Source organism: Pan paniscus, chromosome 16 (assembly GCF_029289425.2).
Source record: "Pan paniscus chromosome 16, NHGRI_mPanPan1-v2.0_pri, whole genome shotgun sequence".
Classification (NCBI taxonomy): Eukaryota; Metazoa; Chordata; class Mammalia; order Primates; family Hominidae; genus Pan; species Pan paniscus.
This window is the reverse complement of record NC_073265.2, coordinates 30294702-30312805: the sequence shown is the minus strand read 5'-3', so window position 1 is coordinate 30312805 and position 18104 is coordinate 30294702. Positions and strand designations below refer to the sequence as shown.

Here is an 18104-nt window from a genome sequence, read left to right as displayed (position 1 = left end):
TGGGTTGTATTAGCTAACAGACTGGCCTTGCCCTGTCTCATGTATCATGGTTCATAGTTGTAGCTGTAGCATTGGCAAAAGCAATTACTATAGCAGTGGGTAAAAGTGCTGAGGCTGAGTATCTCTGGTCACTTCTCTTTAAACAAGCCTGTTATCTTGGTCATTCTTTTTGGTAACAGGTTGAACTTTATTTGATGAAATGCATGAGGTGTTGATCATGTATTTTTTTTCCCCAGGGTATTAATGGCATTCTTGCTGATGAAATGGGCCTTGGTAAAACAGTACAGAGCATTGCCCTTCTGGCCCATCTGGCTGAGGTGGGTAGATGCAATCTTTCTATCTTCATTTCTCTAGAATTTAGGGTAATTTCTGTTGAAAATCAGCCACTTAAAAGCACTATGTTAAGCTGTGTAGCATTCCAAGATAGTGGGACTGGATTCTTGCCTCAGAGCTTTATAAGGGGACAGTGTTTTATAACTTTTTGGTTTTTAAGAGGGCTAGGACAATTTTTGAGCATGTGATTTTGAGACACTCCTTTCCGCTCTGCATTGATCACCACCAGTGTAGTGGCAAGGGCCATATAGTTAGATCAGAACACCTTGCCTAACATTTCAGCTCTACTCTTATTACCAGTGTAAACTTGGGCAATTTAGCCTCTTTTTCAACTTAACTCTCTGAGGCTTAGTTTCCTCTTCCTCTTCCTCTTCTATGGAGACGTTATCTACTTTATAGGAATTTTATAAGAATTAAATTTTTAAAATGCGTAAAACTGAAAAAAAAGCAAAAGCTCTATACCTATTAAGTAACTACAAGATTGTCGGATAACTAGTATAGTAGAAAACAATACATACAAGTCAGTGTGTCATAAATGCTTTGTGGATAAGACCTATAAGAGGTCAGAAGAGGGAATAGTTGCTTGCCATTTTTTTCTCAAGGTGTGTCTTTATGTTCTTATTATTAACATAGGATATTACTATTGAATGTGCAGATTTGGGATTTACTCACTGTTTCTCTTGTTATTTGTTTCCTATTCTTAGATTGTTCTTGTCATTAATTATAATTTTGAATTAAATACCGTCCCTTTTCCTGTAGTTGGCTGACTGGGTTTTTCTGTTGCAGAGAGAGAACATTTGGGGACCTTTCTTAATAATTTCACCTGCGTCTACACTTAACAATTGGCACCAGGAGTTTACTAGATTTGTTCCTAAATTTAAGGTAAATATCAGTCCAACCAAAACATCTATTGCTCTTTAAAATAAACTTTTTGACTCTCCTTTTCTTGCCCTACTAATTACTCAACAGTTTTAAATTTTGGCCGGACTTGGGGGCTCACACTTGTAATCTCAGCACTTTGGGAGGTTGAGGTGGGTGGATCACGAGGTCAGGAAGTCGAGATCATCCTGGCTAACATGGTGAAACCCCGTCTCTACTAAAAATACAAAAAAAAAATTAGCCGGGCATGGTGCCATGTGTCTGTAGTCCCAGCTGCTCAGGAGGCTGAGGCAGGAGAATTGCTTGAACGGGGCAGGGCCAGGGGGGTGAGGGGGCGAGGGGAGGTTGCAGTGAGGGGAGGTTGTAGCAAGCCGAGAATGTGCTGCTGCACTCCATCCAGGGCAACAGAGCAAGACTCCTTCCGTCACAAAAACAAAAATATACATTGTTCCAAAATAACTTGCATATAATCACTATAAAACTTACTGCTGGGAATAATGAGTGCATATTGCATTTAGCCTGATAAATGGATACTCGTGGTCAAACTGCCATAATAGAAAACATCTACCTTATTTGGTTTAACATAGATTTTTGACAAATCATACCATCAGTACACATCCTATCATTTATGGCATTTCTCTTTTCATTCAAATCTATTGTAAATAATTCATTTCTTTTTTTAAATACATGTCTTATTTTTGTTTTTGTTTTGAGATGGAGTCTCACTCTGTCGCTGAGGCTAGAGTGCAGTGGCACAATCTCGGCTCACTGCAACCTCCATCTCCCAGGTTCAAGCAATCCTCCTGCCTCAGCCTCCTGAGTAACTGGGATTACAGGTGTCTGCCACCATGCCCAGCTAATTGTTTTGTATTTTTAATAGAGACGGGGTTTCACCATGTTGTCCAGGCTGGTCTCAAACTCTTGACCTCAGGTGATCCACATGCCTGGGCCTCCGAAAACGCAAGGATTACAGGCATGAGCCACCGCACACAGCCGTTTTTTTTTTTTTTACATCAGAGTTTCACTCTTGTTGCCCAGGCTAGAGTGTAATGGTGCAAACTCTGCTCACCGCAACCTTTGCCTCCAGGGCTGAAGTGATTCTTCTGCCTCAGCCTCCCGAGTAGCTGGGATTACAGGCATGTGCCACCATGCCCGGCTAATTTTGTATTTTTAGTAGAGACGGGGTTTCTCTACTGACGATGTTGGTCAGGCTGGTCTCAAACTCCCGACCTCAGGTGATCCACCCATGTCAGCCTCCTGAAGTGCTGAGATTACAGGTGTGAGCCACTCCATCCAGCCCATTTTGCTTTTTTAGTAGAGGCAGGTCTCACTATGTTGCCCAGGCGGGTCTTGAACTCCTGGCCTCTAGTCATCCTTCTGCGTCAGCCTCCCAGAGTCCTGGGATTACAGGCACGAGCCACCAAACCCAGCCAGTTCATTTTCTTAATACTCTAAAGTCTGATCTCTAGTCTTAGTCCAGCTTATAATGTCTAAGGTAGATAATGTGAACATCGATTTAATTAATTCATAGGAAAAGAATTCAGGTTGAAGTAGGGGGTGATCAGGGAAGTATTTGGCATCCATTGGGCAAGACATTGATTAGATTTAAACAGCTGCTTAGTTATGAAAAGTTGGAGGAATTTAAGAAAGAATGAATAGGATTTATTGTTTGCAATTTAAAAGAATTGAAAATGAGTTAAATATGTGTTCTGTCCCTAAAGGAATATGATAATGAAGTTGCACAGTTAGGATAGTATTTTGGAGATTATATATCAAAATATGTTGACATGATCTCTGTGATTTTGGGTCTCTGTAATAGTGATGGGTTTCATGTAGTTTGAGGAGCTTGGGATAGGGTAGAAATGTGAGGCAGGTATTTTTCTGGCTTATGCTTTGTATGGAATAGGAAATTGTCTGGGATTTCCCACTTTGAGGCAGCTTTATGGCTGTGGTCCCATTTTGTGGCTAAATTGTAGATGTAGAAACTGTATAAGGAGTATTAGGATATATAGCTTTTAATTTGACTGACTCATTTTCATCTTGCTGAGATGATGATGAGATCATTCTAACGCAGTTTGTTGACTATTTTCTCTTAAATTGTTTGTCTTGTGGAATGGTGATCACCATCTTTTTCTGCTTTTTTTTTCATATGATGTTCAGTATATATTGAACAATGCAGATATTGAAAAATAAAAGATCTTGGCCGGGCATGGTGGCTCATGCCTGTAATCTCAGCACTTTAGGAGGCTGAGGCGGGTGGATCACAAGGTCAGGAGTTTAAGACCAGCCTGGCCAAGATGGTGAAACCCTGTCTCTACTGAAAGTACAAAAATTAGCCAGGTGTTGTGGCAGGCGCCTGTAATCCCAGCTACTCGGGAGGCTGAGGCAGGAAAATTGCTTGAACCCGGGGGGCAGAGTTTGCAGTGAGCTGAGATCATGCCACTGCACTCCAGCCTGGGCGACAGAGTGAGAATCCGTCTCAAAAAGAAAAAAGAAAAATAAAAGGTCTTAAAATTTTTTCACCAAACCACTTAAGTTTTCAGTAGCTCTTCCACTGCTGATAGATGGCAATGTGATATTACTAATGTCATTGATGCCTTTCCTTTGACTTTATAAGTTTGCCTGAAACAGAGCTATCATTTGCATGTTGAACTTTCTTTCGATACCCTAATTTAGGATTATATACCCTGTGGGTGTTGCCACCTCTTTTGATTTTTTTTTTTTTTTGCTTTTTTTTTTTTTCTTAGAGACATTTTCTCCTTCTGTCTCCCAAGGTGGAGTGCCGAGACGTGATCATAGCTCACCGCAGCCCTGAACTCCACCTCAAGCCATTCTCCCACATCAGCCTCCCAAGTAGCTAAGACTACCGGCATGCAGCGCCACACCCTGCTAATTTTTTTTTTTTTAATTTTGTGGTGCCGTCTTGCTATGTTGCCAAGGCTGGTCTCTAACTCCTGGCCTCACACAATCATCCCACCTTGGCCTCTTAAAGTGCTGGGATTATAGGCACCAGCCACTGCAGTTGGCTTGATTTTTTTTTTCCTAGTGCCCCAATATATTTTTTATTGTGACAAAATACATAGAACATAGTATTTACCATTTTAACTATTTAAAAATGGGCTGGGCCTGGTGGGTCATGCCTGTAATCCCAGTACTTTGGGAGGCCAAGGTGGGAAGATCACTTGAGTCCAGAAGTTCAAGAACAGCCTTGCCAACGTAGACCTTGTCTCTACAAAAAATTTAAAAGTTAGTTGGACATGGTAGTGCATGCCTGCAGACCAAGCTTATAAAAAAATGGGCCGGGTGCGGTGGCTCACGCCTGTAATCCCAGCACTTCGGAAGGCTGAGGCAGGGGGGTCACCTGAGGTCAGGAGTTCTAAACCAGCCTAACCAATGTGGAGAAACCCCATCTCTACTAAAAATACAAAATTAGCTGGGCATGGTGGCACATGCCTGTAATCCCAGCTACTCGGGAGGCTGAGGCAGGAGAATCGCTTGAACCCAGGAGGCAGAGGTTGTGGTGAGCTGAGATTGTGCCATTGCACTCCAGCCTGGGCAACAAGAGCACAACTCTGTCTCAAAAAAAAAAAAAAGTACAATGTAGTAGCATTAGGTGCATTCACAGTCTTGTGTAACCATCACTGCTGTCTAGTTTCATAACTTTTTCATCAGCCCAAACAGAAGGCCTTTACCCACTAAACAATCACGTTCTATTCACCTTGTGCTGTAGCCTCTGGCAACCACAAATTTGACTGCTGTGGCTGGATTTGCTTATTCTGAACACTTTGTGAATGCCGTTTCTGTCTGGCTTCTTTTACTGAGTATAAAGTTTTCAAGCTTCATCCATATTATAGCATGTGTCAGTGCTTTATTCCTTTATATGGCTGAGTAATATTCCATTGTGTATATATATATCACATTTTGTTCATCCATTCATCTGTTGATGAATATTTGGGTTGTTTCCACCTTTTGGCTGTTGTGAGTAGTACTGCTATGAACATTCCTGTGCAAGTTTTTGTTTGAACACTTTTACTGTTTTCACTTCTTTTGGGTATGTACCTATGAATAGAATTGCTAGGTCATATGGTAATTCTACTTATTAAGGAATCTGCCACCTGTTTTTTTTGTTTTTTGTTTTTTGTTTTATGACACAGAGTCTTGCTCTGTCGCCCAGGCTGGAGTGCAGTGGCGTGATCTTGGCTCGCTGCAACCTCCGCCTCCCAGGTTCAGGCAATTTTGCCTCAGCTTCCCGAGTAGCTGGGACTACAGGGGTGTACCACCACACCCAGCTAATTTTTGTATTTTTGGTAGAGACGGAGTTTCACCATGTTAGCCAGGCTGGTCTTGAACTCCTGACCTCAGGTGATCTGCCCGCCTCTGCCTCCCAAGGTGCTAGGATTACAGGCGTGAATCACCGAGCCCAGCCTGCTACCTGTTTTTGAATGGCTGTAAACTAAGAATAGTTTTTACTTTTTAAAATTATTGATAAAAAAATAAACTTTCATAGAATGTGACATACAAAGTTGAAAGTCATACGTATTGGAACACAGCCCCACACTGCACTCTTTTTCTACCTTTTTTTTGAGACAGTGTCTCGCTCTGTTTCCCAGGCTGGAGTGCAGTGACATGATCTTGGCTCACTGCAACCTCTGCCTCCTCCGGGTTCAAGCAGTTCTTCTGCCTCAAGCTCCCGTGTGTAACTGGGATTACAGGAGCCTGCCACCATGCCCGGTGAATTTCTTTATTCTTAGTAGAGGCTGAGTTTCCCCACGTTGGCCAGGCTGGTCTCAAATTCCTGAGCTCAAGCGATCCTTCTACCTTGGCTTCTCAAACTGCTTGGATTACAGACGTTAGCCACCATGCCCAGCCAGCTTTTTTCTTTATCTGATGTCTTGAGATGGAGCTTAGAGTATTGATTTTCAGCTTCTAATAGATGTACATTTAAGGATACTCATTGCTTTCTGAGCATGACTTTAGCCATCCAAAGGCTTGATGTGTCATATATACATTGTCTTTCACTTCATCATAATCTCTAACTTCCATTGCAAGTTCATTTTTGATCTATGGGTTATTTAAAAGTGTATTTCTAGGTGGGATGATCACTTGAGCCCTGGAGTTCAAGGCTACAGTGAGCTATGATCACACCACTGTACTCCAGCCTAGGCAACAGGGCGAGACCCTATCTCTTTTAAAAAATAAAAAGTGTAATTCATAATTTTCAAACAGTGGAGGATTGTCTAGATGTCTTGTTTGTTATTAATTGATACCTTAAATTCACATTGGTAAAAGAAACTTTTTATGACTTTAATACTTTGAAATTTGTTGAACCCTCATTTTTATGTCTCAGCATATTGTCAGTGTTTATATGTCCTCTGTGTATTGGAAAATTATAGGTATTCTGCCCTTATTCATTGCAGTGTTGCATATATGTTGATTTAGGTCAAAGTTTGTTAAGTTGTTCAGCTCTTTCATGTCTTTACTGATTCGTCTGCCTATTCTGTCACTGACTGAGAGTGGTATATTAAAACATACCATGATGATGGATTTGTCCATTTCTCTTCTGTCCATTTTTGCTTTATATATTTTGAGGCTGTAAGATTTATACTCTTCCTGGTGAACTGAACCTTTTATTATTATGAAATTTTCCTTTTAAAGACTTTTTGACTAAAAGTCTGTATTTTCTGATATATATTGTTTTTCTTTAATTTTTTTCTGAATACAGAATGTGAGAGCGTCTTTGCTTAATTTTTACATGGCTTTTTTTCTTCCTTTTATTTGTAATCATTTTACATCATTTGTGGTGCATTTCTCTTTTTGAGACGGAGTCTATCTGTCGCCAGGCTGGAGTGCAGTGGCGCAATCTCAGCTCACTGCAACCTCCGTCTCCAGGGTTCAAGCAATTCTGTCTCAGCCTTCCTAGTAGCTGGGATTACAGGCGCATGCCACCACGCCCGGCTAATTTTTGTATTTTTAGTACAGACGGGTTTTCACCATGTTAGCCAGGCTGGTCTCTAACTCCTGACCTCAAGTGATCCGCCTGCCTCAGCTTCCCAAAGTGCTGGGATTATAGGTGTGAGCCACCGTGCCCGACCTTAAGGTGTATTTCTTGCCTCTTGTTGGGAATATTTGTGCTTTTAATGTAAATGCTGATATATTGAGTTTTAAGTCTGCCTTACTAATTGTTTTTCTACTTGTGGCACCTGTTTAATTTTTCTCTTTTCCTTATTTTTACATTTAAATTTTTTTGAGACGGAGTCTGGCTCTGTGGCCCAGGCTGGAGTGCAGTGATGTGATCTCAGCTTACTGCAACCTCTGCCTCCCAGGTTCAAGCAATTCTCCTGCCTCAGCATCCTGAGTAGCTAGAATAACAGGCACCTACCACCACACCCAACTAATTTTGGTATTTTTACTAGAGATGGGGTTTCACCACGTTGGCCAGGCTGGTCTTGGACTCCTGACCTCAGGTAATCTGCCCACCTTAGCTTCCCAAAGTGCTGTGATTCCAGGCATGAGCCACTGCGCCCACCCTAATTTAAAAACATTTTTTGGCCCATGACAGCGCTCAGGAGATCCTGAGAAATGTGTCCCAGTGTTTTGATTCTCTCCTTTCTTATGTCCTTTTAGACTGATTAAATGTTATTGCTCTCCCTCCCTCTCTTAGCTTATTATTTGTCTTAGTTTGTTTTGTGCTGCTATAACAAAACACAGAAAACTGAGTAATTTATAAAGAAAAGAGATTTATTTGTTATAGTTCCAGAGGGCCTGAGAAGTCAAAAAGTGAGGCGTCCTCATCTCACAAGGGCCTTCTTGTTGCATCACTCCAGATTGGAAGGCAGAGGAGCAGAAGAGCCCAGGGTGAGGGGGACTCCTGTGATAATGGCATTAATTCATTCATGAGGGCGAAGCCCCCATGACCTTCTCACCCCTGAAAGCTCCCACCTCTCAGTACTGTTGCATTGGAGATTAAGTTTCCAGCACATAAACCTCGAGAGAGATGTTCAAACCATAGCACTAGTCATGTATTTATTTTATTCTTTTTGGTTTTTTTTGGAGACAGAGTCTCGCTCTGTCACCCACGCTTCAGTGCAGTGGTGTGATCTCCACTCACTGCAACCTCTGCGCCCAGCTAATTTTTGTATTTTTAGTAGAGACAGGGTTTTGCCATGTTGGCCAGGCTGGTCTTGAACTCCTGGCCTCAGGTGATCCATCCACCTCAGCCTCCCAGAGTGCTGAGATTACAGGCATGAGCCACCATACTTGGCCTATTTTATTCTCTAGTAGATAATCTGGGGGAAAACTTGCCTTCTTGACTTAAAACATAATAATAATATAAATTAAGAGTTACTACTTTCTGGATAATATAAAGACTTCGGTATACTTGGACTACATCCCTTTTGTCTCGACTTATATGCTGTAGGTTTTGTATACTTTTTATATTTTAAACCCCATGAGACATTTTATTATTGCTTATATATTTTATGTTTAGATTTTTTCATATTATATATTCAATTTTTATTTATCTTCATTTCTTCCTGCATATTTCTGCTTCCATTTGGCTGAAATTTTTCAGAACAACAAAAGATAGCGGTCTGTAGATTCAAGAAGCCCTGTGAGGTGCAGGGATAAGGAGAAAGAAAACCACATCTAGAAAACACCACAGAAAAAGTGCTGAATCTTGCATTCTGTTGTTTCTTTGTGCTTTAATCTGGATATTTTCTTCTGACTTGTCATCTAGTTCACTAATTTTCTCTTTAGCTGCATCTAATCTGTCATTAGATCCATTCATTAATTTCTTGATTTTAGTTACTATATTTTTCAGTTCTAAAAATTTGCTTTGATTCTTTTATAATTTATAGCATACCATTGAAATTCTCTATCATGTTTTTCATTAACAAATTAGCATTTTTTAAAGTATTTTTCATTTGATATTTTTAAATTTTTTAATTTTATTTATTTTTTTGAAACACAGTCTCACTCTGTCGCCCAGGCTGGAGTGCAGTGGCACGATCTCGGCTCACTGCAACTTCCGCTTGCCGGGTTCAAGCGATTTTCCTGCCTCAGCTTCCCGAATAGTTGCGACTACAGGTGTGTGCCACCACTCCTGGCTAATTTTTTTTTTTTTTTTTTTGTATTTTTGGTAGAGACGGTGTTTCACCATGTTGGCCAGGGTGGTCTCTATCTCCTGAGCTCGTGATCCACCTGCTTCGGCCTTGCAAAGTGCTAGGATTCCAGGTGTGAGCCACTGTGCCCGGCCTAAACTTTTATTTATTTATTTTTTTGAAACAAAGTCTTGCTCTGTTGCCCAGGCTGGAGTGCAGTGGCAGAATCTTGGCTCACTGCAACCTCTCCCAGGCTCAAGCAATTCTGCCTTAGACTCGTGAGTTCCTGGGACTGCAGGTGCGTGTCACCACACCTAGCTAACTTTTGTATTTTTTGTAGAGAGTGAGTTTCACCATGTTGCCCAGGCTGGTCTGAAACTCCCATGCTCAGGTGATCTGCCAGCCTCAGTCTCCCAAAATGCTGGGATTACAGGCATGAGCCACTACTCCTGGCCAAAAGTCTGTTTTTAATATTTTTATTATTTTAATCTCCTCTGTGTACGTTATCTTTCTTTCATGTAGGCTTTCAGTCATGTGATATGGTCTTTCTATATGTCTGGTTATTTTTTAATGCTATGCCAGACATTGTATAGGAAAAACTATAGAGATAAGTGTGGGCTCTCACAACTGTTTTCTTCTAGAGAGGATTTATGTGTTTTTTTGCCACTAGTAATTATTTGGGGGTTGGTGGGGATGCAAATTATTCAAAGCCTTTTTAATCTGGAATTCAGATGTTTTGAGGCGGGGAGTCGGTACCTATTCAGGCAAGTCTAGGCAAGTCTATGTATGATTTACTGTTACTACTACCTTGTAGCCTTTGAGTTCCAACTTAAAGCCAGGGATGTGGCTGGTTACAAGAGTCTTTTTCCTTGAACTACAATTTTTGTTCTCTATGTCTTACATCTTTTTGTTTTTTTTTTTTCCTGAGACAAAGTCTTGCTCTTGTCCCCCAGGCTGGAGTGCAGTGGCGCCATCTCTGCTCACTGCAACCTCCTGCCTCCCTAGTAGCTGGAATTACAGGTGCGTGCCACCACACCCGGCTAATTTTAGTATTTTTAGTAGAGACGTTTCACCATGTTGGCCAGGCTGGTCTCCAACTCCTGACCTCAGGTGATCCGCCTGCCTCGACCTCCCAAAGTGCTGGGATTACAGGCGTGAGCCACCATGCCCAGGCTATCTTACATCTCTTAAGAAAAAGTGTCCTCAGTTCCTTACCCTCTCAACTAGAACTTTTGTAATGCCGTGGTACCATCAGTGATAAAGTATACCACATACTAGGCTTACCTCTCTGGGCTTCCGTTGTTTTCTGATTTGGGCCTCTGTAATTGCCCACTGTCTCAGTAGCTGTTTTATGCCTTCAGACAAATGAATTGTGTGTGTGTGTTTCTATTTGGACAACAGGGTTGGTTAAACCACTTATTCCACCATTGGCAGGAGAGGAATTCCTATGCTCATTTTATTAGTTTCTTTTTAAATTGTTCCGAATTATATATTTGTTATAATACTTTTAAGATCATCTATAGAAAGTAATGTATATATTGGCCCTTTTTCTAGGTGCTACCATATTGGGGAAATCCTCATGATAGAAAAGTCATCAGAAGGTTCTGGAGTCAGGTAACATTCTACTTAAACTGCATACATACGTACCGTACATGCAGTCGTTATTTCTCTAATTGATGTGGATAATTTCTTTTGGACAAAAATCTTCTTATCTATTATATATTTCTGGACACTGATCAAGTTTCCATTTTTCTGATACAATACTTTTCCTGTTGTAGGCAATCAGCTGGACTTGATTTCCAGGATTAATTAAGAATCTTTTTTTTTGAGACAAGGTCTTGCTCTGTTGCCCAGGCTGGAGTGCAGTGGCATGATCACATTTCACTGTAGCCTTGACCTCCTGGCTCAAGCAATCCTCCCACCTCAGCCACCCAAACTACAAGCAGGAGACAGCACACCCAGCTAATTTTTGGGACTATAGGCTCGCTACACCATGCCCAGCTAATTTTTGTATTTTTTGTAGAGATGTGGTTTCAACCTGTTGCCCAGGGTGGTCTCAAACTCCTGGGCTTAAGTGATCCTCCTGCCTCGGCCTCCCAAAGTGCTGGGATTACAGGTGTGAGCCACCACACCTGGCCAGAACTTTTTTCTTTAATAAGCTGAAGACTAGTTTCAGCCTAGTTTGTGGTAAATGTGACTGCTTTAAAAACAGTTACAGTGGCCGGGCATGGTGGCTCATGCCTATAATCCCAGCATTTTGGGAGGCTGAGGCAGGAGGATCACTTGAGTCCAGCAGTTCGAGACCAGCCTGGGTAACATAGTGAGACCCCCATCTCTACATAAAATAAAATAAAATAAAAAAATTAGCCGGGCATGGTGGTATATGCCTGTAGTCCCAGCTGTTTGGGAGACTAAGGCAGGAGGATCACCTGAGCCCAGGAGGTTGTGTTTGCAGTGAGCCATGTTCACGCTGCTGGACTCTAGTCTGGGTAACGGAGTGAGACCCTCTCAACAACAGCAAAACAACAGACAAAACCCCACAGTATGGTTCACTTCACTGCACATCTCCCTACCATATGGGAGAAGCACATCTTCAGGGCTGTCTTAAACATTTTGGCCCTAGAAAAACAGTCCATACATCAGTTCCTTATTATGAATTATTAGGTTTCTCTTTTCACCCTTCCCCTTTTATATTTACAGAAGACCCTCTACACTCAGGATGCCCCCTTCCATGTGGTTATTACCAGCTATCAGCTGGTGGTGCAGGATGTAAAGTATTTCCAGCGGGTCAAGTGGCAATACATGGTACTGGATGAGGCTCAGGCGCTCAAGAGTAGTTCCAGGTAACATGAGTAGTAGAAACCAAACTCAATGCATTGGGTTAAGTATACACGCACACACACACACACGCACACACACACACACACACACAGACTTGTATATATGAATAAAATCAAGATATGAGAAGTTTTATTTAATTTTTTTAATAGAGACAAGGTCTCGCTTTGCTGCCCAGGCTAGTCTTGAACTCCTGGCTTCAAGCGATCCTCTCGCATCGGCCTCCCCAGGTGTTGGGATTAGAGGGATGAGCCACCCGTCCAATATATGAGAGGTTTTAAATATGACGTGACATGATCTCTGCATCAGTCGTGTACCTGATCAGAAGGCAAAAATTCCCTTTTTTTATTGTTTCATGGAACACAAATGTTAATGCCAAGAATACCAAGACTTTTCTCAACTTTTATCTCCCTGTTCAAGAAGGTGACATTTTTACAGGTCATCTCTTCAGGGAAAATTTCTATAGAGGAAGGAGTCTCTGCCCTTGCTTTAAGGTATTATTTTAGATAGGAGTTCTAAGTAGGAGGTAGAATGTTAGGTTATGTGGATTGGATGCTCTGTTTGTTTTATGTTGATTATCTGAGACCCTGGATGGTTTTCAGATCTCCAAGAATCCTTTTATTCTAAGTTATGTGTTTAAAATATTCCAATACCTTTGAGGTCCCAAAGTAAATAAAAAGTGTTATTTGGTGATATTAAACCTGAGGTTTGATATTTTTTTATTAACTCATGGTGAGTCCTTAGAAATTTATTAGAGGTCCATGTTAACTGGCTAGATGATATTTTCTGTAGAACTTTGTTTTTTCTATTCTTTTCTTTCTTTCTTTATTTCTTTTTTTTTTTTTGAGATGTAGTTTCACTCTTGTTGCCCAGGCTGGAGTGCAGTGGCGCAGTCTCGGCTCACTGCAACCTCCACCTTCCAGATTCAAGCAATTCTCCTGCCTCAGCCTCCCGAGTAGCTGGGATTACAAGTGCTCACCACCATGTCCGGCTAATTTTTGTATTTTTAGTAGAGACGGGGTTTTGCCATGGTGGCCAGGCTTGTCTCGAACTCCTGACCTCAGGTTATCCACCTGCCTCTGCCTCCCAAAGTGCTGGGATTACAGGCGTGAGCCCTTCTGTGGAACTTTCTATCCTCAGAAAGGTCTTACTTCCTACAGCAATCTTTTTTTTTTTTTTTTTTTGAGACAGGGGATAGGGTCTTGCTCTGTTGCCCAGGATGGAGTGGTGCAGTGGCGCAGTTGGGGCTCACTGCAGCCTTGACCTCCCTGTCTCAAACGATCCTCCCATCTCAGTCTCAGAGCTGGGACTACAGGCGTGTGCCACCATGCTGGGCTAATTTTTTGTATTTATAGTAGACACGGGGTTTCTCCATGCTGCACAGGTTGGTCTTGAACTCCTGCACTCAAGCCTCCCAAAGTGCTGGGAGTACAGACATGAGCCACCATGCTTGGCATACTGCAGTTGTTCGAAGGAGCATATGCCTTTGGCCAGGAGCAATGAAGATTCATTTTACATTTTCTTCTCACCAACACTCCTCATAACTGCTCTCTCCAAACTCATACTGGAAGTGCACAGATTAATAATTTTGACACTTTATACCACAGATATGTACTTTCTAATTAAATGACTTATGTCAGCAAAAATGACTAAAGATAATAGAAGAGTTTATAAAGCCAGAAATGATACAACTCTGCCTATTTGAGGCTATTTTTTTCTAAATCCAAATACCATGTTTTCAGTAGAGAGGAGTCATTTCCCTTGGAAGTGTCCTGTTTTCAGCTTTGTTGAATAATGTTTTTCAGTTGAATACATGATGGAGTACTTGATTCTGAATGTTAGTTTTTTGGAAGGCATTTTTGTCAATATGGGGTCTCAGTAGGATAATTAAAGAACAATTTATTGCTAACATGAATTTGTAACTTATTTTATCAAACAGTGTTCGTTGGAAGATCCTCTTACAGTTCCAGTGTCGGAATCGGCTTTTGCTAACCGGGACCCCAATTCAGAACACCATGGCAGAGGTAGGCACTAGTCCAGGTCACAGGTTTATATCTTCATAAAACAGAAGGATTCCAGCAGAGCATAGAATTCTTTACCCATTCCCTTGCAGTGCTACTGCTTTGTATAAATTATAGTCCCCACATAAAAGACTTGCCCCAAGTCGTCTTTTAGGCATAGGCATCATTCCTGTTTTCTTATTCTCTGGCATAAGGCCAATGAATTACTGTATTCTTTTGTATTTAAGGAATACTGACCACATTAGAAAATGTAAACATTTAATGCAGAGACGTGTTTTTGCTAGAGTTGAAATGTAATATTTGTTAACACAGAGGGGAGCTAAAATTTTTGGGGGGAGTTAATTGATCATCTAGAATAAGGGTCAGAAATCCTTATAGAGGCTGCGTGCAGCTGCTCATGCCTGTAATCCCAACAACTTGGGAGGTCGAAGTGGGAGGATGCCTTGAACCCAGCAGTTCAAGACCAGCCTGGGCAACGTGGTGAAACCCGGACGCTACAAAAAAAATCAAAAAATTAGCCAGGCATAGTGGTGCATGCCTGTAGTCTCAGCTACTTAGGAGGCAGAGTTGGGATGATTGCTTGAATCCTGAGGTCAAAGTTACAATGAGCCGAGATTGTGCCACCGTATGCCAGCCTGGGCAACAGAGTGAGACTCCATCTCAAAAAAAAAAAAAAAAAAAAAACCAAAAGAAGAAAACTTTATAGAAACTGACAGATAGTATATATTTTATGGAGTTTGGAGGCCATGCAATCATGGTTGCAGCTACTCAACTTTGCTTGTCTAATAAAGTAGCCATAGGCAATACATAAGTGAATGGCCATGGCTATGTTTCAATAAAACTTGATTTAACATAGTGGTAGACCAGACTTGGCCCAACAGGCCATATTTTTCTAACCCCTAATCTAGGATTATTAGTAGCAAGTTATCATACCTTAGGTTGTGTTCAATTATGGAATAGATTTTTATAAGAAGATCGTTAAAACTATCCCATTGCAAAATCTGAGCATGACTTGCGCTTTGAAACTTTTAGTTTGAAATTAGTTGAAAAAGAATCACATTTTGCTACAGCACCTAATAAAATTAGGGTTGGTTGATGAGGTAAGAATGTAGTTGAATTCATTCATTTTCTGTCTTTCATTCACACATACACATGCATCTAGGCACTTACACACTAATACACCTGCAATTTTCTCTCTCTACTCTATCTAATACATCCTTACACGCTGTCATTTTATTGCTCTATAGCTATTTCATTTTTGTCTTTGTTTACAGCTTTGGGCTCTGCTGCATTTCATTATGCCAACATTATTTGATTCACATGAGGAATTTAATGAATGGTTTTCCAAGGACATTGAGAGCCATGCGGAAAACAAATCTGCTATTGATGAGAGTGAGTACTGTTATGAGCTGGCTTTCTATCTACCTATCAGTGTAGGCAACCACGTAATTGCATATTTTCTTTTATTTGAATAATTTTTCTTCCAGTATACATAGACAAATCAGCGGGGAAGAAAACCACATTTTTTGCTTATAAAATAATTTTGTTTTTTGTACATATTTAACAGTCAAAAAAGAACTAATTTAGATGATTACTACTATAGTCTTGTCTAATCAAGGCAGATCAGGCTTGATTCATAAAGTATTATATTTTAGCTTGCAGAATTCACATTTCCCATTTAGATCTTGAAAAATTCATATTGGCCAGGCATGGTGGCTCACATCTGTAATCCCAGCACTTTGGGAGGCTAAGGTGGGCGGATCACGTTAGGTCAGGAGTTCAAGACCAGCCTGGCCAACATGGTGAAACCCTGTCTCTACAAAAATACAAAAATTAGCCGGGCATGATGGCGGGTACCTGTAATCCCAGCTACACGGGAGGCTGAGGCGGGTGAATCGCTTGAACCCAGGAGATGGAGTTTGCGGTGAGCCGAGATTGCATCATTGCACTCCAGCCTGGGTGATAGAGCCAGACTCCATCTCAAAAGAAAATTCATATTTAATTCTTTGTGGGTCAAATGGGTCAAATGCTATGGGTCTAATGGGTCAAAGCTTTTTTCCTGTGATAAAAACAGCAAATATTAGAAGGGCCATTTTTGTTATTTTTCTCTATATATTAGAATTTGTTTTCATTGTGAGCATTTTTAACCTTATCAATACTTTTGATATTGTTGAATAATATCTCTCTGATTTTAAGAGCATTCTGAAGTGTTTATTACACAGACATGAGCTTGTTCACTATTAGAAAAATCCTTATGTGATTTTACACTATGAGTTGTTAATTTGCTGACATCCTTTGGAAGGTAATTTTTGGGGAACACTGAGAGTCTCAGATAATTTTTCTTATACTTACAACCCTATTAGTGATAAAATGTCCCTAAAACCTAAAAATGAATTCTAATGAAAATAGAGCCTAGTATATTTATCCTGTTGACTATAGCAAGATGGTATAAAAAATTAAAATTTCTTGCTTTCCTACTTGGGAAAAAGTTTCAGTCTGCTTTTAGAGAATCATTGAGCCAAAGGAGTTTTGAAGAGTTTGGTGAGAGGTGAATGTGGTATTTGTTTCTGTTGTTTTTGTGAAATCACTATAATGTATTACTTGGGGGCCTCCCGGCATTTCAGATCAACTTTCTCGCTTACACATGATTTTGAAGCCATTTATGCTGAGGAGAATCAAGAAAGATGTGGAAAATGAATTATCTGACAAGGTAAGTAAAGAAGACCTCATGTGTTTAAGCCTCAATAGGCACCAACTTAAGATTCCAGGGGGAGAAATTTATTGATATATGTTTAGTTGAAGTTTGCTTGAAGGAAGACGTTTAAACTTGCATGGATCAAAGAGGACTTAAAATGAGGCAAATAATTGAGGAAAATAACATCTTTTTTTCTTTTTTTGAAATGCTCTTTACTGGAGAATTTGAAACATTACAAAAATAGAAAGATAGTATAATGAATCCCCTTGACCCATTGTTCCGTGACAATAATCATTAACTCTACCTCTCTCTTATTCAAAAGCAAATCCCAGATGTTTTATAAATGAATATTTGTTTATAAAGTATTTTCATGTATATTTCTAAAAGATTTGGTTTTTTTAAACACTGCCTAACCACATGCCATTATCACACCTATTTAAAAAGACCAGTTCCATGATAGCATCACGTATCTAGTCAGTGTTCAGATATCTCCAGTTGTCTTTGTGTGTCTGTCTCTCTTCTTCAAAGAATTAATTTGTAGCCGGGCACGGTGGCTCACGCCTGTAATCCCAGCACTTTGGGAGGCTGAGGTGGGCGGATCATGAGGTCAGGAAATCGAAACCATCCTGGCTAACACAGTGAAACCCTGTCTCTACTAAAAATACAAAAAATTAGCCAGGCATGGCAGCAGGCGCCTGTAGTCCCAGTTACTCGGGAGGCTGAGGCAGGAGAATGGCATGAATCTGGGAGGCGGAGCTTGCAGTGAGCCAAAATTGTGCCACTGCACTCCAGCCTGGGCGACAAAGCGAATGTCTGTCTCAAAAAAAAAAATGTCAGAATAAGGATACAAGCAAGGTCCATACATAGCATTTGGATGGTCTGTCTCTCAGCATCTGGTTTGTTGTTTCTTTTGAGGCAGGTTCTTACTCCTTCAGCCACACTGGAGTGCAGTGACACAATCTTGGCTTACTGTTGCCTTGACTACCTGGGCTCCAGTGATCCTCCCCCGTCAGCCTCCCAAGTAGCTGGGACTACAGGTGTGTGCCACAACACCTGGCTAATTTTTGTATTTTTTTTTTTTTTTGTAGCGACCAGTTTTGCCATGTTGCCCATGCTGGTCTCAAACTGAGTTCAAAGGATTCACCCGCCTGGGCCTCTGAAAGTGCTAGGATTACAGGTGTGAGCCACTGTGCCCGACCTCTTAGTACCTTTTAATCTCTCTGTTTTTTTCCCCTTGTA

General features: G+C 40.9%; 1 protein-coding gene across 1 annotated transcript in view; it reads left to right on the top strand.

The window, feature by feature from the left end:
* Window positions 1–18104, top strand: part of INO80 (INO80 complex ATPase subunit) — a 143348-nt gene that overhangs the window by 51672 nt on the left and 73572 nt on the right. Inside the window, exons 13-19 of the mRNA XM_003826605.6 lie at window positions 237–317; window positions 1120–1215; window positions 10866–10925; window positions 12012–12154; window positions 14089–14173; window positions 15445–15562; window positions 16795–16880. Coding sequence (XP_003826653.4) covers window positions 237–317; window positions 1120–1215; window positions 10866–10925; window positions 12012–12154; window positions 14089–14173; window positions 15445–15562; window positions 16795–16880 — 669 coding nt within the window. The remainder of the gene's footprint in view (window positions 1–236; window positions 318–1119; window positions 1216–10865; window positions 10926–12011; window positions 12155–14088; window positions 14174–15444; window positions 15563–16794; window positions 16881–18104) is intronic.